General features: G+C 36.8%; 6 protein-coding genes and 1 long non-coding RNA gene across 7 annotated transcripts; 4 read left to right on the top strand and 3 right to left on the bottom strand.

Moving 5' to 3' along the window:
- Nucleotides 1-823: 823 nt before the first annotated feature.
- LOC148766659 (uncharacterized) lies at nt 824-1,826 on the top strand. Its single transcript, XR_016035107.1, has 3 exons — nt 824-1,243; nt 1,367-1,481; nt 1,623-1,826. It is a non-coding gene; the product is annotated as an uncharacterized LOC148766659 (long non-coding RNA).
- Nucleotides 1,827-5,127: 3,301 nt separating this feature from the next.
- On the bottom strand, nt 5,128-8,113 carry LOC105968146 (Pectin lyase-like superfamily protein). The gene is made up of 5 exons (XM_012992767.2): nt 7,354-8,113; nt 6,880-7,000; nt 6,532-6,780; nt 6,275-6,428; nt 5,128-5,819 (listed from the first exon to the last, which is right to left on the bottom strand). The coding sequence occupies exons 1-5, from the start codon at nt 7,801-7,803 to the stop codon at nt 5,294-5,296; spliced, it is 1,500 nt and encodes a 499-aa protein (XP_012848221.2). The 5' UTR covers nt 7,804-8,113; the 3' UTR covers nt 5,128-5,293.
- Nucleotides 8,114-10,360: 2,247 nt separating this feature from the next.
- Nucleotides 10,361-13,604, top strand: LOC105967994 (pollen receptor-like kinase 3). The gene is made up of 2 exons (XM_012992585.2): nt 10,361-11,936; nt 12,698-13,604. The coding sequence occupies exons 1-2, from the start codon at nt 10,580-10,582 to the stop codon at nt 13,264-13,266; spliced, it is 1,926 nt and encodes a 641-aa protein (XP_012848039.2). The 5' UTR covers nt 10,361-10,579; the 3' UTR covers nt 13,267-13,604.
- Nucleotides 13,605-15,826: 2,222 nt separating this feature from the next.
- Nucleotides 15,827-17,178, top strand: LOC105968145 (RmlC-like jelly roll fold protein). The gene is made up of 3 exons (XM_012992766.2): nt 15,827-16,059; nt 16,390-16,511; nt 16,637-17,178. The coding sequence occupies exons 1-3, from the start codon at nt 15,924-15,926 to the stop codon at nt 16,958-16,960; spliced, it is 582 nt and encodes a 193-aa protein (XP_012848220.1). The 5' UTR covers nt 15,827-15,923; the 3' UTR covers nt 16,961-17,178.
- A 217-nt stretch (nt 17,179-17,395) lies between these two features.
- LOC148766658 (protein NEGATIVE GRAVITROPIC RESPONSE OF ROOTS-like) lies at nt 17,396-18,608 on the bottom strand. Its single transcript, XM_088826266.1, has 3 exons — nt 18,537-18,608; nt 17,893-18,392; nt 17,396-17,797 (listed from the first exon to the last, which is right to left on the bottom strand). The coding sequence occupies exons 1-3, from the start codon at nt 18,598-18,600 to the stop codon at nt 17,651-17,653; spliced, it is 711 nt and encodes a 236-aa protein (XP_088682392.1). The 5' UTR covers nt 18,601-18,608; the 3' UTR covers nt 17,396-17,650.
- A 2,302-nt stretch (nt 18,609-20,910) lies between these two features.
- On the top strand, nt 20,911-23,850 carry LOC105968160 (organic solute transporter ostalpha protein (DUF300)). The gene is made up of 9 exons (XM_088826424.1): nt 20,911-21,049; nt 21,358-21,533; nt 21,617-21,673; nt 21,793-21,901; nt 21,984-22,171; nt 22,258-22,346; nt 22,435-22,684; nt 22,772-23,014; nt 23,115-23,850. The coding sequence occupies exons 2-9, from the start codon at nt 21,384-21,386 to the stop codon at nt 23,286-23,288; spliced, it is 1,260 nt and encodes a 419-aa protein (XP_088682550.1). The 5' UTR covers nt 20,911-21,049; nt 21,358-21,383; the 3' UTR covers nt 23,289-23,850.
- Nucleotides 23,035-26,766, bottom strand: LOC105968161 (uncharacterized). The gene is made up of 12 exons (XM_088826423.1): nt 26,156-26,766; nt 25,935-26,078; nt 25,637-25,849; nt 25,465-25,554; nt 25,252-25,371; nt 24,881-25,150; nt 24,626-24,791; nt 24,471-24,548; nt 24,283-24,383; nt 24,024-24,194; nt 23,875-23,949; nt 23,035-23,792 (listed from the first exon to the last, which is right to left on the bottom strand). The coding sequence occupies exons 1-12, from the start codon at nt 26,546-26,548 to the stop codon at nt 23,346-23,348; spliced, it is 2,268 nt and encodes a 755-aa protein (XP_088682549.1). The 5' UTR covers nt 26,549-26,766; the 3' UTR covers nt 23,035-23,345.
- Nucleotides 26,767-27,016: the final 250 nt, after the last annotated feature.

Genomic DNA, 27,016 nt, shown 5'->3' with positions numbered 1-27,016 from the left:
CAACTTGCCGTGATGGATATGGCGTTTAATTTATTAAACAAGCAATTAAATTAGTCTAGCTTCTTTTCTTTTTATTTTCTTAACCAACATATCTTATATTTTAATTTCATCTCTCGTTCGGTTGCTGAGATAAAAATAAACTCTCGTTTGGTTGGAGAAATTAGCTATTATTAATTGCTAAATAGCTAGACTTTGTTTGATAAGCATCTCAATAACTTGTCCGACGAATAACAATTAAACGCGACGGAGTCTGATAAAATAATTGGTTTTTTATTAGATTGTTTAATTTTATACTAGCTAATTTTATCTTGACAACCAAACGATGTCTAATAAGATTAAACAATCTAATAAAACTCATTTGTATAATTGGACCTTACAAGGTCCAATAAAAAATATAACAGTTAAAATAAGTCATGATAATATATTTTTTGAAGAATTGGTTCGAGAAGTTGTTATAGATAACAAATATCTAATAAAGTCCAATTATTTAATCCATTTATAGACATCATCATCTTTCATGCAAATTTAAATACAATCATAATTTACATGTGTAAGAATTTAATTAAATATTTTCACAAGCTAGCTCATGAGCTTCTTAATTATTTACTAATAACAAGTTCGATCTAGCCGACTGACAATAAGTCCTAAAAATGGGGAAGTTTGCCAGACACCCCTTATTTTAGACTTATATAGGTAGAGATCCGAGTTGTTAGATGAATATAGGCATAGGTCATTTGACCCAATAAATTAATATAAATAAATTAAAATAATTAGTATATATACATACATACCCTCAATTAGTAAGAAAACAAATCTTATGTATCCTCTCTCTTCAATCTCACGTTAATCTCCCCTATATTTAATTCATCATCTATCTCTTCTTATGCATCTCCATTCTCACGCCTCTATCTTTGTGTCTCGTGCTTCTCTTTTTCCTTTTCTTTTCTTTTTCTTTTTCTCTTTTTAATGAAGAAATATTCTAGAGAAGGAAAAAATAAGGATCTTTTTAGATTATGAGATGATTTCTTGGTGAAATAATTAAAGAGGACAACAAACATCCCCTCCCAAAAAAATCAGAAATCCAAAATCATAGTCAAAATTCACATTGTGTCTCCCGTACGTAGAACCTTCCCATCGTTTTTGTTGTTAGCAATTTCCGTTTCCAGGTTGGTTTAACTTCGTTTGTTATTTGAAGAATTACGTTTGATGTTGAGATTGATTCCTCTGGTTTACAATGTGCAAGGTATGTCTTAAGTTACATTTTACAAATATTTTTGTTTAATGTTTTTGTTGTTTGCAAATTGTTCTATAAACAATTTTTTGGTTAATGTTTTTAATGATGCCGATTTTTTTTATTTTTTTTCAGTTTGTTGTTTGCATTTGGCCAAGTCATATAGTTAGTTTATTGCTTGCAATTCAATAATGCAAGTTTGGCTGAATGTTTTTCTTCAGTTTGCTGTTTGCATTTGGCGAAGTCATAGGTAATTTTTTGTTTGTAATTCAGTAATACAAATTATGGATTTTGTTTTTTCAGTTTGATGTTTACATTTGGCGAAATCATAGGTACTTTGTTGTTTGCAATTCAATAATATAAAATCTAATTTTCAGTTCGCTATTTGCAGTTCGTGGAGTCATAGGCGTCGCAGTTCCCGGATCATAGGCGGTGGTGGGGATGCGGTGGCGTTTTTATAGTATGAGTTTGTTTGTAAAATAAATTTTATATTTTTATTATGAATTAATTTATTTGTTTTAATTAATATTTCAAAGAGATATGTTTGGGAATTTGTTTGATAGAGAGATTTTTTTGGATTTGATTTGATTTAATTAAGGGCATTTTTATCATAATAAATATTATTAATTTATTAAAATATTAAATTTTGACTTGGATTTGCACACATAATTCATAAATTATAATATAGAGGAACATATAGCAAATTATCCCAAAAATACTAATAACTATTAACAATTTTAGCTAAACATTTGACTATTGGTGTAAAATATGTAAACAGCATGTTTATCATATTAATTGTCAAAATTGAAAATACTATGATTGAGCATTGGTCTCGGCCGGCCACTCATGTTTCAACAATATCTTATATATTTATTTCAAAGGCAAGTACGACCATTCCACCTCAATTTGTTTTTTTAATTTTTTTTATTGGTAATAGTCTAATTTAAGGGAAAAAAACAACAACAATATTCTAATAAATTGATGAAAATGGGAGGCAAATTAAATACGTCTCTCCACTAACTGCGACAAAACCTAGAACACCAACCTACTTCAAGTCTACTTACCTACTATTTTGAATTAAATTATGTCACGTGAAAATCATTTCTTGAGACTCATAAGCAAAGAAACAATGGCGTTGACTCGTTAACTTAAATTACATGACTTTATTATGTATTTTATTATTGGGTAAATTAAAATCACTCTTGATGTACGGTCAAATTACGAAAATCCCCTCTTGTTTGGACAATTACAACCACCCACTCAATTCCTCAAATTTAGTGGAATTTTCGAGATTATATGAAAATTTATCACTTTTGTACTCATTTTATCTCATTCGAACTCTACATTCTGAAGCAAGATGATCATAATAGTGTTTTTTGGCTTGTATATATCAGATTGTGGTGCATCAAAAACTGTATTTTTACACAAAACGAGTAGAAACTAGAGCATATTCCACAAATCTAGATGATTATGTTGAATTTGACACTATTTTTGTTGAGGTGTAAGAAAAAATCATAATTAAGAAGGGTAGATGTAATTATCCAAACAAGAAGAGTTTTTCGTAAATTAACCCTATTTAAGGACTTTTTTTTTACAATTTACCCTTTTTTTATTTTACATCAGCTAGATATATTTACATTAAAAATAAAGTAAAAAATAAAAAAGCTTGCGTGCTGTCTCTTGAACTTATTAAAAACTAAGGATTGGCTCGATCTCGATTATATCAGAAAAGTTCGAGTACGTGAACTCAAGCTCGAGCATAATTTTATCGTAATCCATGCATTCATCTTTCTAAACTCAAACTAATTAATAAGAATTAGGGTGTATAGGCATATATGCATTGGATCTAGACATCTAGTTACCTAAACAAAACGTGTCAAAAGCGTGTTGACAATTTATTGCGAAAAAATGCAGGCAGATTACCAAACTGCCGAAGGAGAAAAATATACATTTAGCGGGAAGGTTACGTGTAAATTATAATATTATTATATCATTAATTAATAAAAAAGAAAAGAAAAAAAAAAGAATAAAGTAAGACCAAGGAAAAGGAGGGGGCCCCACACACGTCCAAAAGCGGCTGGTGCACGTTCTGCTGCCTAACACGTGGTCCGAATTTGTCACGGCTGATGAAGCCACGAATCTGCCGCTTGGAGCTACTGCTAATACGTGGCGTCTGTTCGTTGGCTATTGCAACGGCTATTTTCTCGTGACTGCCACGTAGGGGCAGCAGAACGTAATAAGTGATATTAAATTGGGGAAATTTGGTACACCATTTATTTTGAACTTATATCCTAGTTGTTAGATGAATATAGGCATAGATCCTTTCACCCAATAAATTAATATAAATAAATTAAAATAATTAGTATATAGGCCACACCCTCAATTAATAAGAAAACAAATCTTATATATTCTCTCTCTCCAATCTCACTTTACTTTTCCCCTATATAATTTCTCATATCTCTCTCCTTCTGCATTCAATTCTCACGCCTCTCTCTCTCTCTCTCGTGCTCTCTCTTTTTTTTTTTTTTTCTTTTTTCGTTTTCTTTTTTTTAATGACGAAATATTTTCTTTGTGAAAGAATTAAAGAGGACGACAAACATCCTTTCCAAAAAAAATCAGAAATCCAAAATCCTAGCCAAATTCGCATTGTGTTTTCCGTATGTAGAACCTCCCATCGTTTGTTGTTAGCCATTTCCGTTTGCAGTTGGTTTAATTTCGTTCGTTGTTTGAAGAATTGCGTTTGATGTTGAGATTCGATTCCTCTGCTTTACAATTTGCAAGGTATGTCTTAAGTTACATTTTACAAACATTTTGTTTAATATTTTTGTTGTTTGCAAATTGTTCTATAAACAATTTTTTGGTTGATGTTTTTAATGATGCTGATTTTTTTTATTTTTTTCAGTTTGATGTTTGCATTTGGCCAAGTCATATGTAGTTTATTGCTTGCAATTCAATAATGCAAGTTTTGCTGAATGTTTTTCTTCAGTTTGCTGTTTGCATTTGGCGAAGTCATAGGTAATTTTTTGTTTGTAATTTAGTAATACAAATTATGAATTTTGTTTTTTCAGTTTGCCGTTTGCATTTGGCGAAATCATAGGTATTTTGTTGTTTGCAATTTAATAATGTAAATTATAATTTTCAGTTTGCTATTTGCAGTTCGCGGAGACGTCGCAGTTCCCGGATCATAGGCGGTGGTGGGGCTGCGGTGACGTTTTTAGAGTATGAGTTTGTAAAATAAATTGTATATTTTTGTTATGAATTAATTTATTTGTTTTAGTTAATATTTGGAAGAAATATGTTTGGGAATTTGTTATGATAGAGAGATTTTTGGAGATTTGATTTAATTTAATTAAGGGTATTTTTGCCATAATAAATATTATTAATTTATTAAAACATTAAATTTTGACTTGATTTACACACATAAATTATAATATAGAGGGACCTATAGCAAATTGCCCCTATTAAATTATTTGATAAGTTACCCTCACCTTTTTATGTAATGTCAAATTACAAAACCCCCCATCATATTTTTGTAATTACAATCATATCTCTCTCAAGCATGAATCTTCTTACACATCCATTTTTACCGTATCAAATTTAGTAGAATCTTCTAGATAATGTGGAATATTTTTCAATTTATACCTGTTTTACCTCATTCGAACATCCACGAAATCTAAAAAATTCTGTTAAATTTGACTCCATAAAGGTGATCGTGTAAGAATATTCATTGTTGAGGAGGTAATTATAACTACCCAAACATAAGGGGTGTTTTCATAATTTAACCTTACCTCAATGGATGACTGCAATTTACCCTAAATTATATAAAACCGGAGTTAATTAAAGAAAATCAATTACATTAGTGCTAAATACAAAAAGGCTCTAAAATTTCTGTAAGATTCCTTTATAAGCCCCTCTATAATTCAATTGCATTTCAGTTGGATGAACTGTCTGTGTACATTTCACTCTGTACTCTGCAAACATATTAACTGACCATCTATACATCTAATTTATGCACGTGGAAAACATTTTAAAATGAAAATAATAATGACAACAAGCTATTTTTCAGAAATCATAATCGATATCAGATATATTCCGAAAAGCCGATTGTTTCACCAAACGCCCGATCTCGTCATATCGATCAAGATTATCACACGGGGGAGGAAAAACGGACCCCACAACGCTTCCCCACACGAAAGCACACTGGAATATATGCTTCTTTTTATAAGTTATTCCAACCGACATGTCTCGAAAAGTAATATTCCGCAGAGGAATCTCTTCGCTCCCGTGTATACGAACAGGGACCCGCACACCCTGCCCGTGCACCGTAGTGTAGCTTACGCCCTCGATTATCGGAGCAGCTTTCGGATCGAACCCTTTGTCCGGATGTTCGTTGTAGTCCGTTTTTATGACAATCCCAACTCGAACATTATCGAATGTCAGGTTTCGATAAACAATGTTCCGAATGTACCCTCCTCTGCCGAGTGCTGTCTTGATCCGTACACCTCTTCTCGAGTTCCACACGTGGAGATTCTCTACGGTGACATTCGATACACCACCGGACATTTCACTGCCTATCGATATGCCTGCACTGTTTAAAAAAAAAACGAAGTTTCCGCATTATTTATGACTTAAATTCTTTTTTTCCCGTTTTACCCTTATTAATTCATCTCTAATTATTCTCTCTCTTATCACATCATTCATCATCATAAAGCTTATTTTAGTCATTTTATTAAAATTCTTGATATTTGTGCAAAGGTGAAAAACGACTGTTATATCAAATTATTACTCCCTCCCTTTTTTTTAAGTGCCGTTTAAGGTAGATGCACACCAATTAAGAAAATTATTAAATAGTCTCGACTCGGGGAAACAGAAAGTCCTTATTTGACCAAATCGCCCCTATGAGGGTTTTCATCTTTTCTTTTTTCACTTCATTAATCCATCACTAATGTCGGGGTAAAGTTGGAACAACAAAACAAAATATGTCTTGAAACTCTAAACCGACACTTAAATAGAGACGGATGGAGTAATAGTCTTAACTCTTACCTGACCATCGAACGAATAACGAGATTTCGAATGAGTATATTCTTCGAAGGCCGTCCGTAAGCGGTCCCGTATTGATCCCAACCGCTCTTTATTGCAATGCCATCGTCACCAACGCTTATGTAACAGTCCTCAATCACAACATCCTCACACGAATCTATTTATTTCATCCCAAAAAAAAAATCAATTACTTAAGTCGTATAATCCAAGAAATATTGCAATCGAATTTACTCGAGTAGGATCAAATAACTACACATTACCAGGATCAATGCCGTCAGTATTCGAGGCACCGAATATAGGTGCGAGAATAGTGACGTGTTTGATCGTGACATTCTTGCAGTCGTACGGATGAAGTGTCCAAAACGGAGAATCGAGTAATGTAATGTTGGATATGACAACGTCACTAGACCACATAATCTGCACAAGCGGACCTCTCGTGTGGTTAAGAAGCTTCCGCCGGTACTTTTTCCACCATGTTTGGCCATGCCCGTTAATGGTGCCGTTGTGCCCTGTTAAACGAAATCGGAATCTCGGATTAAAATTATTTATTACAATATCTCACGAAAAATAAAGAACGAAATGGAACTATATGATTAGGAGACGCTGACCTGTAATTACGACATCTTTGAGATTTTGTCCGTGGATTAAACTTCCGTATCTTGGTCCTGGATGCTCTCTACCGTATCCGTAAGAAGGCAACGGAGGCATTAATGGCCAATAGTTCTCGTCCTACGTAATATTAAGATCAAGCACAATAAAACTTGTGAAAATTAACAAGAATAAAAATCGCACCGATTCTTTATTAATATCATCGGTTGGTTAAAATTCACACAAACTACATACCAAATGTAAGATAATTTACTCAAAGTATAATATAACCAGGGTTTCGCCGGAACGGCCGCGGCATCGGACCGCGATTTTCCGGCGAACCGTTAACCGTTAGCCAGAGTAACTAAATCATGTCAAATCAATGTAAATTGTAAAATCATAAGTAAATGATTAAGTAACTAAATTACTAAATCATCATTAATTTTCAATCGAAGTTATAAATGAAATTAGTAAAATGAAAGAAGGGTACTCACGTCAATTCCGATGATGACAGCACCTTCGGCGAGAAACAGAGTCATGTGACTGGTGAGATTAAACGGCGCCGTTAGCCAATTGCCCGGAGGAACATTGAGCTGGCCGCCCCCTTTTTTCCCCAGCTTCGAAATCGCCGACACCGCCCTCTCAAACGCCGCCGTGTTGAGAGTCGACCCATCCCCCACCCCTCCAAAGTCAGTCAAGTTGAACGACACGGGCCGGAGCTTCGGCAGCTGCCGCGGCGGCGGCGGCGAAGCGAAAGCCCGCCGGAGAATCAAGAGCCCGCGCGGGGCGGCGTCCCGCTGCCAGTAAAAGACGGTGAAAAGGAAAACCGTCCAGAAAGAAATTAACAGGGTCTTATGGGCCGATAAGAAAGCGACGGCGGAAGGGATCCAGCGGCGGCGGTGGTGGTGGTGGTCGACATTAGGCGGCGCTACCGTTTCCACCATTGAATTACTTAGTTTCCGGTGGGGATTTTTTTGGGTTATTTAAGGTGGGGCGGATGCATATGAAAGATGTGAATCGATCGAAGAACAGTGTTGTGTGTATTGTAAGAAAAATAAAGAATAATTTTGATGGGGTTAAGGAATGGTAATTGCTGGAAAAAAGAAGGTGGAGGGTGGCGATCAATCACAAAAAAATGCAGTGGATTTGTTGGAGAGATGGAGATGGTAGAGTACATTGCAAGGTAAGTGATGGTGATGGGTTCTTCTTCCAATCGCCGGAGTTTGTTGCAGAGTAGGTGCCTTCCCTTATTTTATTTTTTCTTTTTCCCAAAATACTATTTAATAATTAAAAAAATGTATATTACGCGCCAACCCCTTAGGTAATGTAAATTACAAATAAACACCTCGTGTTTTGGTAATTACAACTACTCCTCAATTATGAATCTTCTTGCATGTTCACCCTTGTAGTGTCAGGTTTAGTGAAATTTTCTAGATTATGTGAGATATTCTCCAGTTTGTACTTGTTTTGAACAAAAATGTAGTATTTTGATGCACCACAATATGATATTTACAAGCCAATAGACACATCTTATGATCATTTGGTTTCAAAATGTTGAGGTCGAATGGTGTAAAACGGATACAAATTGGAAAATATTTCATATAATTTAGAATATTCCAGTAAATTTGACACCGCAAGTCTAAACTTGTAAGAAAATTTATAGTTAAATGGGTGATTGTAATTATCCAGACATTAGGGTTTTATTTTGTAATTTGACATTATTTCGTGGGATGATCCTAATTAAGCTAAAAATATCATTTCACAAGAGTTTATTAATTCATATTGGAGGTGGTTGTTAAATTGAGGGGAAAATTACATTTTATGTCCCTAAACTATACCACTAAAATGATTTTTGTCCTCAAACTTTTGCATCCACGAAATATATCCTCAAACTTGCCACTTTACAACAATTTGTGTTTGGCCGTTAACTTCGGCAGTCAAGTTAAACGGAATGTCACATGTGGCACACGTGATATCGACATGGCTGTTAAGATTGATCTGGCTTACACCTGGCCTACGTCGATTACGCATATTGAATATGACGTGGGGTGACAATTCTCTCCCCCTATTTCAATTATGAAATCCTTAATTCTCTTTTTCCCAATTCATTGAACATGAACCTGACCAGATAAACCCTACCCCGAATTCCCCGTAGAAATCCTCGAATTGAGATGAAATTCGGCATCAACGAGATCGCTTAATCCTAATTTCGCAAATAATCAAACATTTGTGGAAACGAAGCATCATAAATCGACCAACAATCTCCAATTTTAGTAAGTTTCTTCAAAGTTCTTATCTTTGAACTTCGGTTTTGGGATTTTGGGATTTGTTATGGGTTTATGACTTTGAACTCCGTATGATTTCGAACAACATTGAAGACCTGATTGTAAATTTGGGAGTGTGTTTACAAGATTGAAAGAAATTTTCAGATTTGATGGCTAGGATTTCGGGTGTGAAGAGTGAAGTAGAAATTGGGGATCTGGAAAATTGTGGAATTGGGTTCAGATAGACAGATTTGTATGCCAGCTCAACATTTGACGGCCACGTCGGCATGACATGCCCCCACGTGACAATTTGACTAACAGAGTTAACGGCGAAACACAAACTGTTAAAAAGTGGCAAGTTTGAGGATATATTTCGTGAATGCAAAAGTTTGGGGACAAAAAATATTTTAGTGGTAAAGTTTAGGGACATAAAATGTAATTTTCCCTTAAATTGAGTATGATGGATTAATTTTATTTTATTTTTCGTTTTAGAAGGATTCGTGGAATAGTTGACCTAATATACATGCAAGTCTTTGACTATGATCATTAAGTTTCTTTTATCAAATATTGCAAACTTTAACAACTTTGCAGAAATCTCTACAATACAATTACAACTTTCTACGTATTACTATAAAATTACGAGTGGCCTACTTTAATTTACTTTATGTTTTAGGTTAGTTTTCTTGGTCAGATCGAAACCTTTTTACCTTCGTAACCTCTGTCAAAATTGGCTATTTTCGAACACCGTCCTCAATTTCAATCGCGGGAAAACAAATTGACCCCATCAGAACCGTATGAGCATACTTATAGAGTGCGTTTGGATGGAAAAATTTGGGGAGGTTGATTTGGGGAAGGGATTTGAAATGACTCCAATTTTGGAGTCATTCGAAATCCACCTCAATTGCTCAAAACATAACTAAAAAGGAGGTGTGTGGATTTGAAATTCATCCCCAATCCCTCAATCCAAACAAGTTCAAGGAATTTGTTATTATGGATTTGAAATCCCTTTCTCAAATCCTTCCATCCAAATGCAACCCATAGAGAAAAGAAATTAAAACTAAAATTGGGTTTTTAATTATATGTATTTAATTAGGAATATTGACCGGATGTGTGGTTTGACCTTAGAGTCCGCCACATATATATGTGACATAATATATTAATTAAAAAATGAGTGGCCCTAATCCATCTGCTTCCTTGGCATGCACCAATACATATTAATGATCAACTCAAACCATCAGTAAAACCTAAAAAATAAATAAAAAATTAAAAAAAAGAAAAAAGAAAAAGAAAAAAAAAAGAAACCCCACAGAAATGATGACACATCATTCCAATCAGAAAACAAGCAAAAAAATACACAAGAAAAAAGAAATCAGAGAATTCCATTATTTTCTCCGAACAGCGGCAGCTGTTGTTTCTTCTCCGACACCACCACCATCAGAAAACAACGGCGGCGAACATGGCCGCTGTTCGCCTCATCCTCCTCCTCCTCCTCCTCGTCATCATTTTCTCTCTCCTCACCACCCCTTCTCTCTCCATCGGCGAAGACATCCACCTTCTGGAATTCAAAGAATCTTTAAAAGATCCCATCTCCCTCGATTCCACCTGGATCAAAGACACCAATCCATGCGACCCCAAGAAACCCTGGGTGGGCGTCGATTGCAGCGACACCGCCTTCAAATCCGTCTCCGCCTTGCTGCTTATGAACCTCGGCCTCTCCGGCGACGGCGGAGATCTTGACATGGACGCCTTAGGAAACCTGGAATCCTTACGCATCATCAGCCTCGAGAACAACACCTTCTCCGGCGCATTGCCGGAGTTCAACCGCTTGGGTTCGTTGAAATCGCTGTTCCTCTCCGGGAACCAGTTCTCCGGCGAGATACCCCAGGACTTTTTTGACAAAATGGGATCCCTGAAAAAGCTCCATCTCTCCAGAAATAAATTCTCCGGCACCATTCCGGGCTCGTTGACCAGACTTGATAATCTGATGGAACTTTTTCTTCAGCAGAACGAATTCTCCGGGCCGGTGCCGGTATTCGGGCAGAAATCCCTTCAGACAATCGACCTGTCGGGAAACAAGCTGCAGGGAGAGATCCCTGAGGGAATGTCGAGATTTCCGGCGAAAGCGTTCGACGGAAACTCCGACCTCTGCGGCACCGTCGTTTCCAAGGACTGCGTGGCGCCGGAGAAAAACGCCGGCCAACCCCCCGACGGGTCGGGTTCCGTCACTAAATGGGTCATACTCGCCGTGGTGGTGGGGGTGCTGCTGGTGACGATACTCTTCAAGGCGAAGAAGGAGGACGAGAATTTCAGGGTGCTCGGGAAAGAGAATCTCGACGAGGTGGTGCAGGTGCACATGCCCACCTCCTCCTCCAGCAACAAGCGGAGCGGCAGCTCCACCCGGAGAGGCGGCGGCGGCGGCGGAGGCGGAGGCGGATACAACGAACCCGGCAGCCAGTCTTCTTCCAGAAGAGGCTCCCAGGGCGGGAAATCGAACAACGACCTCGTGGTGATTAACGAGGAGAAGGGAGTATTCGGGCTGCCGGATTTGATGAAGGCGGCGGCGGAGGTTCTCGGCAGCGGCGGCATGGGTTCCGCCTACAAAGCCATAATGGCGAACGGGGTTTCCGTCGTGGTCAAGAGAATGAGGGACATGAATAAGCTGAACAAGGACGCGTTCGAGGCGGAGATTCGTAGGTTGGGGAGGATACGCCACCGGAATATTCTCCCGCCGCTGGCCTACCATTACCGGAAGGAAGAGAAGCTTCTCATCACCGAGTTCATCCCCAAAGGCAGCTTATTGTTTCTTCTGCATGGTAATTTTTCTTTACGTACTTATATACAGGGGCGGACCCGGGGAGGTTTTCTTGGGGGGGCGAAAATATAGGGGTAATTTAAGAGATGATTTTTTTTTTTTATTTTTAGGGACTAAATTGTACAAAATTAAAAGTTTGGGGGGCGAAAGTGTATTAACTAATACATAAATACCAAAAAAAAAAAACAACTTAAAAAAAAAATCTTGGGGGGCGGGGGCCACCCCAGCCATAGGCATGGGTACGCCCTTGCTTATATATATATGGACTCAATTGCAATATGCTCTACTATATCTACTTTAATTGTCAAAAACTCCTCATATTTACCAAAACAACCCCTATAATGTATTTTTTTTAACAGAAAACCCATTAAATTATGTATTTTTTGGGGTAGTTTACTAATAAAACTGAGTCGGGGAAATCTGCTAATATTTATAATTCGGATTTTTTTTTTTATGTCTACTGAACTTATCTCCACATTATTGCATTCGACACCTCTATATGTTATCTAATTATTAAACAACCCTCCATATTACTTTATTAATAAAAAAAAACCCTATGATTCAATTTTCTTAGCAAATTACCCCTACAAACTCACTTTTTAGGGGATTTTGGCTATAAAAAATGCATTATAAATGGGTTTTGCTATATCTATAAACACACGTAGTGTTTTAGTAATTCGATATAATATAGGGGTACTAAATGCAATAAACCCTTAAAACATATATATCCATGAAAATATTTTATTTCTTGTTCCGAAACAGGCGATCGTGGCATCGGCCATGCAGAACTGAACTGGCCGACGCGCCTGAAAATCATAAAAGGGGTGGCGCGTGGGATGGGGTTCCTCCACACGGAGTTCGCAAACTACGAACTCCCGCACGGGAACCTAAAATCGAGCAACATCCTTCTCTCCCAAAACTACGAGCCCCTTCTAACGGACTACGCGCTCTACTCGCTAATCAGCAACACGCAGTCCATCCAGGCGCTCTTCGCGTACAAATCCCCCGAGGCGGTGCTCTTCCAGCAGCTCTCCCCGAAGAGCGACGTGTACTGCCTCGGGATAGTGGTTCTCGAAATCATGACGGGGAAATTCCCGTCGCAGTATCTAAACAACCAAAAGGGCGGGACCGACGTGGTGCAATGGGCCGGCCAGGCGATCTCGGAGGGGAGGGTATCGGAGCTTATCGATCCGGAGATTGTCAACGGCTCCGATTCGCTCGAACAAATGGAGAAAATGTTGTACATTGGAACGGAGTGTACGGAGAGCGATCACGAGAAACGGATCGAGATGAGGGAGGCTATAAGGCATATTGAGGAGGTACAAGTTTGAGGCTTCATTGGATGTGGAAATTAAATTGTTTTTTATTTTTTTAATTTTTTTTTCCATTGATGATGTCATGTGATTACTACGCTCTCTGATGGAATTATATTTGTTTTTTTTAGTGTGTACAGAAATTGTATTGTAGAAAGGGGATACAGAAAATGACCCTATAGTTGAACCCTAATTTTATTTTTTCTTGTCTTTTTTAATTTTTTTAATTTTTTAATGAGTGTAGAGTTTTTAAGAAAGGGTAGAATTAGAGTTAAACATATGGTTGACTTTCATAAGATTGTTCTTTTTTTTTTTTAATGTGCAGCTTGTGTGTGACTGTACCATGTTTGGTGTCATTTTCTTTCTCTTACATTCAAGTTGCCTACGAAAAAAAAGAACTTATAAATTGCAACCAATTAATTACCTTGCAATGGTGGAAATGCTATTGTATTTATCTTTTGAGTTTGATATTAAGAAAAAACAAATAGTTCATATTAAGTTTGCAATATTAAGAAAAACTTAAATTAAATTACGGCTACTTCATCTTCTGAAGTAATATTAAATTACGAAAAAATCCATTTTGTTTGAGTAATTATAATCGCCCCTTAACTATTAATCTTCTTACACATCAACCATTATAGATATTTCTTTTGGCTGGTAATGTTTAGACTGTGGTGCGTCATAAGTTACAATTTTTGTACAAAACTTGTACAAACTAAAGAAGATTACGTTGATCATAAGATGAAGTGGATTTTGTAAAAAGTTTCATAGTTAAAGGGTATGTTATAGTTATCCAAATAGAAGAGGCATTTTCGTCAAATCACATTACCGGAAGTAATTTATCAAAAAAAAAAAAAAAAAGGATATATTTTAATTTCTGGACAATACATATGAAACTATTCATGAAAAAAAAAGTTGTAAATGTGGTTAAAGTGGTGTTTGTAAAAGCTTTTTGAAAGCGATTATGAGCTTTTTTTTGGTCATAATATGTTTTCAGGTGTTTGCAAAATCAACTTTTACTTTTGTTTATCTTAAAATAATCTGCTTTATGCTATTTTTTAAAGAGCACCTATATCGCTGCTTTTTCTATTTAAGTTCATTTTTCAGAATATTTGCGAACACCCCCAACTTTTAAAAATAAGCACTTAAAACTAACTTAACTCACAATCATAATTTCTGCTTTTAAATAAGGGGGCAACTATTTCAAATACTAACTTTTGCTTACTTGAATACTACCAAGTTTAAAACCAAAATTGAGTACATATTTATCAGTTTTTTCTTACTTTAAAACCAAAATAAAAAGAAAATTACAAAAACACCCTTTCATACAAAATATCAATTATATCAAATTTTATTAGAAATTACCTAATCAAAAACCAAATAAAAAAAAAGAAAAAAATCCCTTTGTTGTAAAAAAAAAACCTCCAACCCTCTCCAACCCTCGCCGCCGCCGCCGCCGCCGCCGCCGCCGCTTCTTCGTCCATTGTTATCAACCCGCCGCCGCTTCTTCGTTCCGGTTTCATTCATCCAAGTAATAATTTTTTTCGAATTTTTTTTCTTTAATATTTACTTAGGATTTGATTGTTTGATATGGGTAATTAGGATTTGATTGTTTTAGGTAGAAATGATCGTTAATTAGTAATGGGTGCATCTAATTTCAGTCGATTTGAGCATTGATTTGAGATTCGTGGGTTGGTTCTTCGTTCACAATTTTCGACCTGTATATGTCGATTTTTGATGAATTTTCGACAGCTTGATGTCGAAAATTCATCAAAAATCGACATATAGTTGTCGAAAAATGTGAAAGCTTGAAATGGAATTTTTGATAATTCGACAGATAGCTGTCGAAATTTGGATGAGTTTTCGACAGGTAGCTGTCGAATATTCAACCAATTTTCGACAGCTACCTGTCGAATTAGATCTGTGTAAATTTTTTTTTTTTTTTTTCGACACTTAAGTGTCGAAAATATGGGTAATTTTCGACACTTAGGTGTCGAAAATTGTATCAAAATTCGACACTTAGGTGTCGAAACTTAATAAAATATGAATTGTTATGTTTTCGACACATACATGTCGAAAAATAAGGGTATTTTCGACCTGTATGTGTCGAAAATACATGGCGAGTTTTAAAAAAAAAAAAATTCAAAATCGATGTTTTAGCTCAAAAAATACATGAATATATACTTGAATGGGTTCTCCTTGCTCGTAAACTACCATTCTATTGTCATTTGACGCCATTTTGCAAGTTGTGTAAGGTTTTGATTTCTTTTGTTTTGAGGTTTTTTATGAGGGTTTTTGGGGAGGAGAAGAAGGAGGTGGAGGAGGTGAGGGGTTTGTGAGTGAGGAGATAAATGTTTTGTTTTAGGTTTTTGATTATTTGGTATTTAAGAAAGAAAAATAGTATTTATAATATTTTTTTGGTTTTAATTTTCATTAAGAGCATTAAAGTAATTTACAATTAATTATTTATTTTTTATTTTTTTGGTATTCAAGTAAGCAAAAGTTAGTATTTGAAATAGTGATCCCCTTTAAATAATTATTCTTTCTTATGCGTATTTATTATTTATTACTGCTCACCTACCTTGATGCAGCCGACAGATTATTCATTATAGTCAAAAAAATCTAGAGAGAGAGAGAGAGCCCAGCAAAGAAACGTGAGAGTAATCAGCGAAAATATGGGTTCAAGAACAGCAACAAAATCGCAAATTGTGGAAAAGTTGGATTTGAAACCCCATCCAGAGGGCGGGTTCTACTCTGAAACATTTCGTGATTCCTCTGTCATTCTCTCCAAATCCCATCTCCCACCTCAATGTAAGCTTCTCCCACCTCAATTTAGGGTATTTTGCTTTTATTGATCTATTGCATTCAACCTGTTCGACGATTTGTTTGAATGAAAGTTCTGTAGTCGAAATGCGCCAAAGGATTCGTGTTTGATTATATGAATGTTGTATGTATCTTCGTCAATCCCATCAATTGAATAGGGGTTCTCTGTCATTTTCAATTCGTGTATGGATCCAATTAGCTTGCTTTGGTTGTGGAAGAACTCTATGCAATAATTCTGATACAGCACTCTTTTTTATATGCATATGTATTTTCATAATCTCTAAATTCTGCTCGTTCTTGATTGTAACTCCCACGCAGATAAGGTCGATCGGCCCGTTAGTACGTGCATCTACTTCTTGTTACCTTCCGGAAGCGTTTCTCACCTCCACCGCATCCCATGCGCAGAAACCTGGCATTTTTACTTGGGAGACCCTCTTACGGTATATTCTCATCATTCATCGCTCTTGCAAGACGCGTAAATTGACAAATTAGACGATATATATTTTTTTTTTGCTCTAGTTGGTAAATTTATCGTTTTTTGATGCCAATAATGTTTAACTCTAAGGTGGTGGAGCTAGATGACAAAGACGGGAGTGTTAAATTAACATGCCTTGGACCCGATCCACTAGCTGAGAACCAAGTGATTCAGTACGTAGTGCCTCCTAATGTTTGGTTTGGTGCATTTCCGACTAAAGATATCGAAGTTTCGTCTGACGGCAAAGCAGTCAAAGGAGCCACAAGGGATTCCGAAGAACACTTTTCTCTAGTAGGATGCACTTGTGCACCTGCGTTCCAGTTTGATGATTTTGAGCTGGCAAAACGCTCTGAGCTCATTGCGCGCTTTAATGGGTACGAGTCTCTCATCACTATGCTCACCTTCCCTGAATAATTCTTACTTTGCGGGTATAATCGAGCACATTACTTCTCCGAGAGAAGTGTTTTTTTTCCTTCCTTATTAGTTGAATCTTTTGTGTAATGATTTGGTAGCTTCGACTCTGTTTGATGATCTTCTATCTTGCATCTTGTACTATGATATGTGCTCTACGTGTGTATGCTCTTGTAAGCAGATTGTGGTTAAGAAATAAAGCAGTATTCGGTTTATGCTAATATTCCCGGTACATGTTAAACTCTCAATCACTCGGCCTATTGAAATTGTAGTAAATTGCCATTTAGGATAAACTTGTATATCAGCTCGAAGAATTACAGAATTATGATCCCTCAAACATGGCAGAATGAGATTCTTTATTGGTTCTTATTAGTACAAGCTTTGTCATAAATACGTTTTATGTTGATGAATAGAAGATAGCACAGATATTCACCGCCTCGAATACCTTGACGACTTAGATTTTACCTTGTTTGGCTGGAGCAAGGTCATCTGATCCTGAGTACCACCTGTGTTTTTCCACTTAATCAAATAATTATTAACAAGTTAACGCCTTTTGGAACCTAATTCTTATTTTTCAGTCCGATTTTCAAGAAAAGTACGACCGGAATATATGATCAGAAGATAGATACAGTTATTAGATTCTGTTGCAAACTACTGATGAACATAAGCAGCAATATCTTCTTCCGTTTTATTTTATGTTATATATATAATATACTTACTTTCCAAGTCCGTTTCTCCATTACTCGTCTGTCCTTGGTCTTCGTCGTTGTCATTTCCAGGCATATCTAAGTATCTCTGTCTTTGAGGGTATTTCTTCTTCCGAAGCATAGTCCTCAATATCTGTAGATCGATAAACAGAAAACGTACGACATTTTCTTAGAAATGGACGAGAAAATAAAGAAACAACACCACATCAAATGTTCGTAGAACTTAACCTTCTCCATTCTCGAGTGATCCAACGTAAGATCTGTAAATGGATCTTTTAGTACGGGATTTATTACAGGACTGTGTACGAATCCACCTCCACAGAGAAGAGCCCTTTTAATAAGAAAGGAGACAGACTTCTTATACATGGCGTTTCCTCTGTTTTCCGAGGGAGCCCCTTTCTCTCTCCTCCGGAGAAGAGCATCTTTGACTTGTGATGCATCAGTTATCGAGTCAACGATGATTTCTTCTTCTTCTTCTTCCAAGATGGCCAAGAATTTCTCGGTTGTGGGATTGTAATTATTTGATTGATGACCAGAAAAACTAGGATCAAGAGAAACCTGATTGTTCAGTAAATGTCGCAACAACTCTTGATCAACGTCTTCATCCTCGTTACAGCTTTCTTCAATGTTGACCATGTCTGAATTTTTCAGATTGTTTCCAAATGTACCGATGGCTAGTAATGTACTCGAGGAACCAGACGATTCTCCTTCTTGGCGCATCGTATCACCTGTTTATATATACATGTGATTATAAAGAGATCACATATATGTGTGTGTGTGTGTGTGTCTATATATATATATATATATATATATATATATATGTGTGTGTGTGTGTGTGTGTGTGGCATAATTGACTACATGAAGATTATTACAAGACATTGTTGGTTGGGGCTCGGGCTTGATGGTGTTATCGTTCCCACGAACTTTGCTTCTCATCCAACTAAAGATCTGAACCAACGTACATTTTGAAACTACAATCCATTAAAATCGAAAACCAGGGAACCTATATATATATATATATATATATATATATATATATATATATATATATATATATATATATATATATATATATATATATATATATATATATATACATTGGAGGTGATATAGCTATTTACCTTCATTTTGCAGAGAGAAACTGAAACAGCAGCTCGAAGAATCAGAAGGTTGTGCAAGTATGTATCTAGTGTTGAGGAAATTAAATGAGCTGTATATTTCATAGTGAACGGGGTTCGAATTCCAAAAACAACGTTATTTGTCCTGGTAAAATGTTTCACTTAATTAACAGGTTCACCTCGTAATTTGTAGTAGAAGCTATGGTGATTTTGAGATATTTCCACATTAATAAATAAATAAAAATCCTTAAAATTGATTCATTAACTAAAAAAGCTAACCTCTCAAGTAACTGAAGAGTGACCAAAAATAAATCCTTAAAATCTTGGATTCATGCCCATGCATGTGAATTTGTCCGCATACCCACGTAAAAGAAATGGTCCCTTTCCCATTTCTATACCAATAACATATTCTTATAAAATAAATAAATTTAAAAAAATATAAAGAAAATAGCTTTGAATTGTGACCAAATTAATTAAATCAAATTCCAGATTGCAATGGGTGGTGGTTCGCCGCAGCGCATAGGATTTCCGTGGCTTTAATTGCGTGACCTATGGATTCATTTGGGAATTTGGATTATTATTATTTATTTATGTGCCAAGTGATTGGAAACTGCGATGTATGTCCAATATTTAAATTACAATTATTTATTGACCAAGATTACTCACCATTATTAATTCAATGTAACAAAATAATAAATGGAAATTGTTAAGATCTAGTTGAGCGCCACGTGTCAGACCGAGATACATATGACAGGTTTCATCGTACCGCATCGATTCAACACGTGTGTCCGTGGAGCAACCGGCCTCCTTGGTCGGAAAATACTTATTTCCATTTTGCACAGTGCAACATATAATTCATTTCTTTAATTTAATTATTTGTCTCAATTAAGGGAGCCATCTTATAAGATACGATATGCAGCGTGTTTTCTACCCATGCACATGTTTCCCAATTACTAACAGCTTCACCGTATCTAATTTGGTGGTCCAATTTTCACCGAATGAAGTGATTTATAATTTTGTTAAACACATAAAAATTCAGACCAATCAACAACTCCCAATTAATTAATGCGTAGTTAACCCATTTTAATCTCGTATCTTACGTGCCTTAATATTTCATGCACGATGCTTACAAACTCTAATCAATCGGTCAATCATTGATCATAATTTACATATTTTCCTTATCAGTTTATGAAATTATTCTCGAATCCTCCTCTTCGTATAGCAACTGTCTTCGAGCTCGCCATCTACTCACTTTTTTCTTCTCTTGCGAATCGAGACACACTAATGGACTTTTACCAACGCGAGTTATGACCTCTTTACCTTTTTGACAAACACTTCAACTCACCTCATTTCTGACCATTCATTGGGACATGGCCCCACATGTTATGACTTATCTTGGTTTTGAGCTTAACTCTAATCATTCATTGGGCCTTGGCCACTAATCTTGAATATGAGAAGTTTGGCCCAATAGCACCGAACTGATCCGATCATCTACAAAGACTTCATTAAGGAGGTGTTTGGCTAAGCTTATAAGAAGTTAAAAAAAGCTTATAAGATGTTTTAAAATTTATAAGCTCTTCTAAGGTGTTTGGTAATTTTTTTAAAAATATTTTTTTTTTATAAAATAAGTTGTTGGATAGCAAATAAGATTTTTTTTAAAAAGTACCACCACCCCACCTTTTTATTTAAGATCTTATAATGAGTAAAAATAGGAAATAAGTTCATTATCGAAACACTCTAAAAATTAATCCTAAAAATAAAATGTAACAATTTATCAGCTCTTAAAACATCTTATCGGACGTAAGAACTTATCAACTGTTTAAAATAAGTTTAGCCAAACACCCTCTAAAGCCTGATTTGACTGTCATTTGTTCTCATTATATTATAGATACATACATTGTTCTATATTACATGAATTTCATTGAATTATTCTATTTTATTATACGATCCGGTAGTATCTGCGAGACCTCGGAGAAAGAAACGGAGATTTGTGAGGAAGGAAGGAAAGAAACGCCAACTGGAGTAGTTGACGTGTCAACTTTGACGACACGTGTCCACTTCTCACACATTAACGATCTGCATGCCACCACTAACGATCGACTCGTTAACTCATTTTAACTACAAATCCATTCTAAATCCTTATCTTAAATTTCTTCTGTTCTAAAAGATTTCCATTTTTCGTCATTATTTGTTTCATAACAGAAATACATTTAATTATATTGGCTGGGAGCTAAAATTTCTTGAAATTCTATTTCCCCAAATCGAGCGTATGTAATTTAATATTCAAACCGCCTTTTTTTTTTTTTTTTTAATTTTAAATCTGTTGGGTCGTCATTTCAATTTTGTAAATAGAGGTTTGATTTCCAGTTGATGAAATTGTGCATCTCCAATTTAATTATTTTCTGTAGTGTTATATGTAATTTGCTTTGTTGAGATTTCTTACTTGTTTGATCATCACTTCTTCTTGTGTGCCCTAATCAGTAATTTTGGGTGAAACAAATTAAACAACGTACGAATTTTTATTTTCTATTTTTTGCAGATTTAATTATCTGAAATGATAAAATTATATTCATAGGTTTATTGGAAAAGAAATGCAAGTGGATGGATTCAGCCTACTTGTTTATGAACGGAGATATATATAAAGATCTTCATCTGCCGGCGTTAATTTTCGCCGGCTGCTTTGTTTCTGTAGCATTAGTCCTTTCTCTTCTCCTCACTTTCCAACATCTCCGATCCTACACTAATCCTCCGGTAATTAATTACTACGTGTCTGTGTGTATATATGTATATATGTATGTATAATTAACTGGGATTTTTAATTTTATTTCAACCAGGAGCAAAAATGGATTGTTGCTGTTATTTTCATGGTTCCAGTTTATGCCACTGAATCTGTAAGTATATATCTATTTCATGACTTGTATATGTATATATATACATAAGGTTTATACATATACATAAGGTTTTAGTTATGTCAATTAATTCGATCCGTGATGGGTTATTAATTTTCTAGATCTTATCGTTGTGGAACGCAAAGTTATCGCTTGCTTGTGATATATTGCGGAATTGCTACGAAGCGTTTGCCCTGTATGCATTCGGGAGCTACTTGATCGCGTGCCTCGGTAAAGACTTGCAAATATCTTTCATATGGTTTACACTTCCTTGATTGTGTATTATTAGTTACAAGGGACTAGCATTCGACAGGTGGCGAACTAGAAGTCTTGAACTTGCTTGAAGACGAGGCGGATAAGCAAATTAACGAGCCGCTGCTGGAAGGGCGGAAAGATAGTCCCTCTCCATCGGAACAGAAAACATTTCGTAACTTCATTCTCCGACCATGTGTGCTCGGAAAGGACTTGTTCGCAATTATAAAATTTGGTCTAGTGCAATACGTAAACCCCCTTCCTCTTTCACTTATTTCCATTTTCACCCCTTTTATTCGTTGCACGCCCTTTTTAAGTTCCGATTTTTTTCGCAGATGATTCTCAAGACTCTTTGTGCACTCTTAGCATTTGTGCTGGAGCTATGTGGAGTTTATGGTGATGGAGAATTTAAGTGGTACTGCGGGTATGCATGTATATTACATGCATAAATCGAGTGTCGTTTATTCGAATTTTTGACTTTTTTTTTGACGTTTTTTTTAAATTTCTTGCAGATACCCGTATATTACGATAATTTTGAATTTCAGCCAGATGTGGGCATTGTACTGCCTCGTTCAATTCTACAACGTGACTCATCGAAAACTCGAACCAATAAAACCACTCGCAAAGTTTATTAGCTTTAAAGCAATTGTATTCGCCACGTGGTGGCAAGGCGTAGGCATTGTTTTATTGTGCACTTTTCGAGTCCTACCAAAGGAAGGGAAATTTCAAACCGGTCTTCAGGATTTTATGATTTGTATCGAGGTAACGAACATCCTCAAATATACAAGTAAAAAATTACCACTTTTCTTAAGGCAAAAAATTATGTTTTTTTTTTTTGTTGTATGACAGATGGCGATTGCAGCAATTGCTCACATATTCGTCTTCTCTGCAAAACCCTATCGTCATTATTTCGTACCGGCTTCCCACTATGGAGAAGTGACCACTCACCAAGAGACGAAAGCTATGGTCAATATAGAAGAAGGAGATAAAGACAAGCCAGCACTTCTCGAAAAGAAAGAAACGGAGGTCAAGGCCCCCGGAACTAATATTAAAGAAAGCGTGCAAGATATTGTCGTCGAAGGCGGTCAAAAGGTCAGACCTTCTTTATCCCATTTTCATACACGGATAATTTCGATTCATTAATTAATCAAAAAGAAAAAAAGATTATTGTCTGAAATTAATTAATCAACAGGTTGTGAAAGACGTGGTGCTGACAATTAACCAAGCAATCGAGCCGGTACACGAAGGCATGACGAAAATCCAAGAAACCTTCCACCAAATATCAGTTTCCGACGAAACCAAAGACGAGCCAGAAGTCAAAGTCGAAGAACACGAACAAAATATTACTACAGAGCATGAAGTGTAACTATATATATATTTATATACATACATCCGAAAAATTTCAGACAAAATATTATTGTTGTTACCCATCTCCGCCACAGCAACACGCATAACAACCTAAACAAGCCAATGAAGCGCAGAGCTGAGTGAGTAAAATAGCAGCTTGATCGTTAATCTTCGAGCACGTTTGTATAAAGCACATGCAGCCGCAGCAGTTGTTGCAGAGTTTGCCGCAGCAGTTCGATGCTCCTCTTACAAAAACCTCTGCAGCATCGGTGGGGTTAGGGTTAGTGGGGCCCGGAGGTACGTTTTCTTTTGTCGCACTTAGATTGCCGAAACCGAGGCCATTGTTGTGCCGTGCCAGTATTCTTGGAGGTTTTGAATCTTGTGTCTTGCGAGTATCGACTTTTTTGGTCGAGACCTTTCGGACAATGGCTGAATCAGCAGTCGTTTTTATTCGCTCAGTCTCGAGCAGAGTCATGTGTGTGTATTCGGAAATGGTGGCATTTTGAATGCTCATATTTTCTATCTGTCGATAAACGAAACAACAGTCTTTCAGTATTTTATGATTCGGAAGTTTCTAGAAAGTCCGTAATACGAATAGGAAGTACCTTCTCTTTGAGCCGTTTATTGTCTGAATACCAAGCCTCAGCTGTTAATAGCTCAATCTCTTGCTTAGAGAACATCTAATGATAATCCAAAATCATTAAAAGAAAAAAAAAAGTCGAAAAAAACGTGGATAAAGATCAATAAAACCGACCTTGTGAAGAGGTATTTCCTTTGCATTTTGCGTCTTCAGATCTAACGAAAAACTGTTCATATCTGGAAGGGTACCTTTAACTCGAAGGGTCGTTGGAAATTCCCCACGATATCTGCCCGATACAGTCAAGGGACTTTCAGACGAAAGGTCTGAAATCCGACAAGGATAAACCTAACACGAAAACATCAACTTCTTCTTTAGAATGTGTACACACTGAGAAAACAAAATCAAGGAAAGTCATTTAGGGTAAATAGTATACCTCAAGATCATCGACTTCGTCGAGATTCTCGAAAACGATGTTTGCAAGTAGGATCGAAGATGCTCTAGCAAATAGCTTTCCCATTCGAAGCTCAATTGATTCTGCCAAAATCGGAGAAACGATTAGGACACGTTAGATTGTCTCGGGCAGCTATATATCTATACAATCCGAATTAGAAAAATACGTACCGACGTCGGTAGCAGCTTCATGAACTCCCCCACTGAGTATTGCAAGCTTTCGGAGAAAATAATGATTGCAGAATGTACCTATTGTACGCCAAAGCATTGTAATAAGACCAAAACACCTATGTACGAAAATCACTGAGTAGAATAAATATCAATACCTATGCCGAGTGTGTATATTCGTGGGGATAAGCTTTTTCGATTTCGATTTGTTAGCTGAGTTTTCATAGTGTCGCAAATATGTCTCTCATTTTCAACGGCCCCATCTGTGATGAGGAAAATTATCGGGACGGAGTTTTTGTGAGTATCTGACAACATCTCGATTGCCTGACAAGTGAAAATTTGGACTCCTGTTAAGGTTGCGATAATGAGGATGATTATTAGCTGGATTTATAGGATAATGAAGAAAGAAAGACCTGATTTAGTGGGAGCAGGATATTTGTACCACCGTTAGCAACAAAATTCGAAGCGACCCACTGAGTGGCGCTTTCGATTGATGCTGAAGTTGCTTGCTTAAGAGACGAAGAAAACGAGTATGTTTCTTCGTTGAACGCAATCACATTGAACAAGTCTTGCGGATCAAGATTTGCTAGCTCGGAGAGAAGGGCTTTTTTGGTGTCCTCGATCGGTTCACCCCTCATACTTCCACTTATATCAACGACATATACCACTTCTCGTCTGAAAACCTGTAAAAGTATTGTCCAAAGCAATTCATAAAATAAAAAAATAAAAAACAAATGTCGAAAATAACGATAAACCAATGAGGATTAGGTAATACGTAGTTTACCTTTTCACTCTGCTTCTTTCCGGGAAAAAGGTAGCAACAGAACACGTGTCTTCGATCAACGTCTTGTAATAACGGAGGATTCAAGAACACTGTGCCGTTTATGTGATCAGTCGAAGATAACTGAAGACACACGAATGAGCAAGTGTCGGTTTTTTTTTTTGTGCATCTTGTAATAGAAGCGATTAATCGGTAAATACAGAAACGGAATCTTACTCTGTATGTGAAGACAAAGTCGCGGCTCGACCACGAATGAACGTCGGAGTTGTACAGAAAGCTCAATTCCCCTGCTCGCACGAATTGCTCCTTCCAGAAAAGATTATCCATTTTAGTTAGTTACTAAATCATCCTTAATTGTTCCGAATAAAGACCGAATGTCGAAAGTCACCTTCAATGGATGACTCATTGTTTTACGCAAAATATCCGTTCCGGGACCAGAGTTAACATTCAACACTATCTTTTCATGTTTCGGAATCTTCGTTCCAGCAGGTATTACGTACTCCGGAAAATTAAACGGAATATTCAAGGTGAACCGGCCGTCACGATATACTAATTTTTGAGACCATTTGATTTTAACTGAAATATTTGTCCCTCCATCAATCTGAAAAAAAAATCGACACGGTGTCTCGATATAGAATGTATGAAATACGAAGATGATCGGATAATTACGGCAAAAAAAAATTTACCTTTGGGATTGTAAGATCGAAAATATGGGGTTTTAAAAAGGCGATTTTTGCCGCGTTTTCGTCACCGATTTCGTTGTCGGTTGTGGTTAGTTGAGTACTGTATGATTTCATGGGTACCTCAACATCAACATTTAGAACTGAACCCTGTTTTTCATCAAGAGAAAATATGAATAAATAAAATAAATAAAATAAAATAAAATAAAATAAAGAGAATTAATTACCTGTTCACCCATGGGGACAACGAGGCGGCAATCACAGCTCCGGCTGCCCATAACGCAATGCACCCGCCACGTGGCGCTGACGGTAACAAACGCCGTTTCCATACAACAATCCACCACCAACGAAACTCCGTTCATCTGCAGCGGAATCAGCGCCGGAGGATCGCACCTCCCGTGCACGTACGGCTGGTAGCTCGGCATATCCGGGTTGTCCACGATCGCCGGGTCGGCGATCACGGCGTAAAGCATGGGACAAGTCGGTAGGTAGGAATCTCCGGCGCATCTATACATATCCGACGGAGTCTTCGGCGGCGCCACCGCCCTGTCCTTGCCGTAATATACCCTCTTGGAGAGGCGCAGCCCCTGCTCCACCGCCGCCTCGAAATCCTCCGCCATGTGGACGACACACGACACGACTCCTCGGTATACTTGCTTTTCCGGCGGGGGTTAAAAAAAATTAAATTTTAAACGACGAGTTTAGGTTAACTGTTAAATGCGAGATTTTGGAGAGGGAGAGACGGCCGTTAAAACGGTTGGCCGTCTGCCGTTCATTTGTTGACGGCAATTATGAGAAAAAACACGTTGTACCTTAGTGGAAGGATAGATTTTGTCGTAAAGGTACAAGCGGCCGAAGCTACAGCTAAGATACTATTGGTGCACAAGGACGAAGACCAATGGGTGTTCGCCACGTAAGCAGCCGGCCAATGTCTCGGAGCAGGTCGACACACACAACCAACAAAATTGTGTGCACACCACCAACTCCACTTTGAAAAGTTTAGTGCGGTTCTAAATTTTAATTAATCTACAGAATAAATTGATGTGTTGTATTTCTAATTAATTTATGTACCTACTTTTGATATTTTA

The sequence above is a fragment of the Erythranthe guttata genome, chromosome 12 (genome assembly GCF_056151865.1).
Source record: "Erythranthe guttata isolate IM_541 chromosome 12, IM_541, whole genome shotgun sequence".
Taxonomy (NCBI): Eukaryota; Viridiplantae; Streptophyta; class Magnoliopsida; order Lamiales; family Phrymaceae; genus Erythranthe; species Erythranthe guttata.
The sequence above is the reverse complement of the archived record's forward strand: the minus strand, read 5'-3'. Positions and strand labels throughout refer to the sequence as shown.

Excerpts from the sequence above, each read along its gene's own strand:
- LOC105968146 (XM_012992767.2), bottom strand. The coding sequence starts at position 7,803 with ATGGTGGAAACGGTAGCGCCGCCTAATGTCGACCACCACCACCACCGC. Across the intron at positions 7,001-7,353 it reads CTGTCATCATCGGAATTGAC|GACGAGAACTATTGGCCATT; the intron begins GTGAGTACCCTT and ends AATATTACGTAG. Across the intron at positions 5,820-6,274 it reads GTTATTCGTTCGATGGTCAG|TGCAGGCATATCGATAGGCA; the intron begins GTAAGAGTTAAG and ends TTTTTTAAACAG.
- LOC148766658 (XM_088826266.1), bottom strand. The coding sequence starts at position 18,600 with ATGAGAAGCAAAGTTCGTGGGAACGATAACACCATCAAGCCCGAGCCC. Across the intron at positions 18,393-18,536 it reads GCCCCAACCAACAATGTCTT|GTGATACGATGCGCCAAGAA; the intron begins GTAATAATCTTC and ends ATATATAAACAG. Across the intron at positions 17,798-17,892 it reads ATCACTCGAGAATGGAGAAG|ATATTGAGGACTATGCTTCG; the intron begins GTTAAGTTCTAC and ends ATCGATCTACAG.
- LOC105968160 (XM_088826424.1), top strand. The coding sequence starts at position 21,384 with ATGGATTCAGCCTACTTGTTTATGAACGGAGATATATATAAAGATCTT. Across the intron at positions 21,674-21,792 it reads CAGTTTATGCCACTGAATCT|ATCTTATCGTTGTGGAACGC; the intron begins GTAAGTATATAT and ends TTAATTTTCTAG. Across the intron at positions 21,902-21,983 it reads CTACTTGATCGCGTGCCTCG|GTGGCGAACTAGAAGTCTTG; the intron begins GTAAAGACTTGC and ends AGCATTCGACAG.
- LOC105968145 (XM_012992766.2), top strand. The coding sequence starts at position 15,924 with ATGGGTTCAAGAACAGCAACAAAATCGCAAATTGTGGAAAAGTTGGAT. Across the intron at positions 16,060-16,389 it reads ATCCCATCTCCCACCTCAAT|ATAAGGTCGATCGGCCCGTT; the intron begins GTAAGCTTCTCC and ends ACTCCCACGCAG. Across the intron at positions 16,512-16,636 it reads ACTTGGGAGACCCTCTTACG|GTGGTGGAGCTAGATGACAA; the intron begins GTATATTCTCAT and ends TTTAACTCTAAG.
- LOC105967994 (XM_012992585.2), top strand. The coding sequence starts at position 10,580 with ATGGCCGCTGTTCGCCTCATCCTCCTCCTCCTCCTCCTCGTCATCATT. Across the intron at positions 11,937-12,697 it reads CTTATTGTTTCTTCTGCATG|GCGATCGTGGCATCGGCCAT; the intron begins GTAATTTTTCTT and ends GTTCCGAAACAG.
- LOC105968161 (XM_088826423.1), bottom strand. The coding sequence starts at position 26,548 with ATGGCGGAGGATTTCGAGGCGGCGGTGGAGCAGGGGCTGCGCCTCTCC. Across the intron at positions 25,555-25,636 it reads CAATGAGTCATCCATTGAAG|GAGCAATTCGTGCGAGCAGG; the intron begins GTGACTTTCGAC and ends CTTTTCTGGAAG. Across the intron at positions 24,792-24,880 it reads TCCTGCTCCCACTAAATCAG|GCAATCGAGATGTTGTCAGA; the intron begins GTCTTTCTTTCT and ends TTCACTTGTCAG.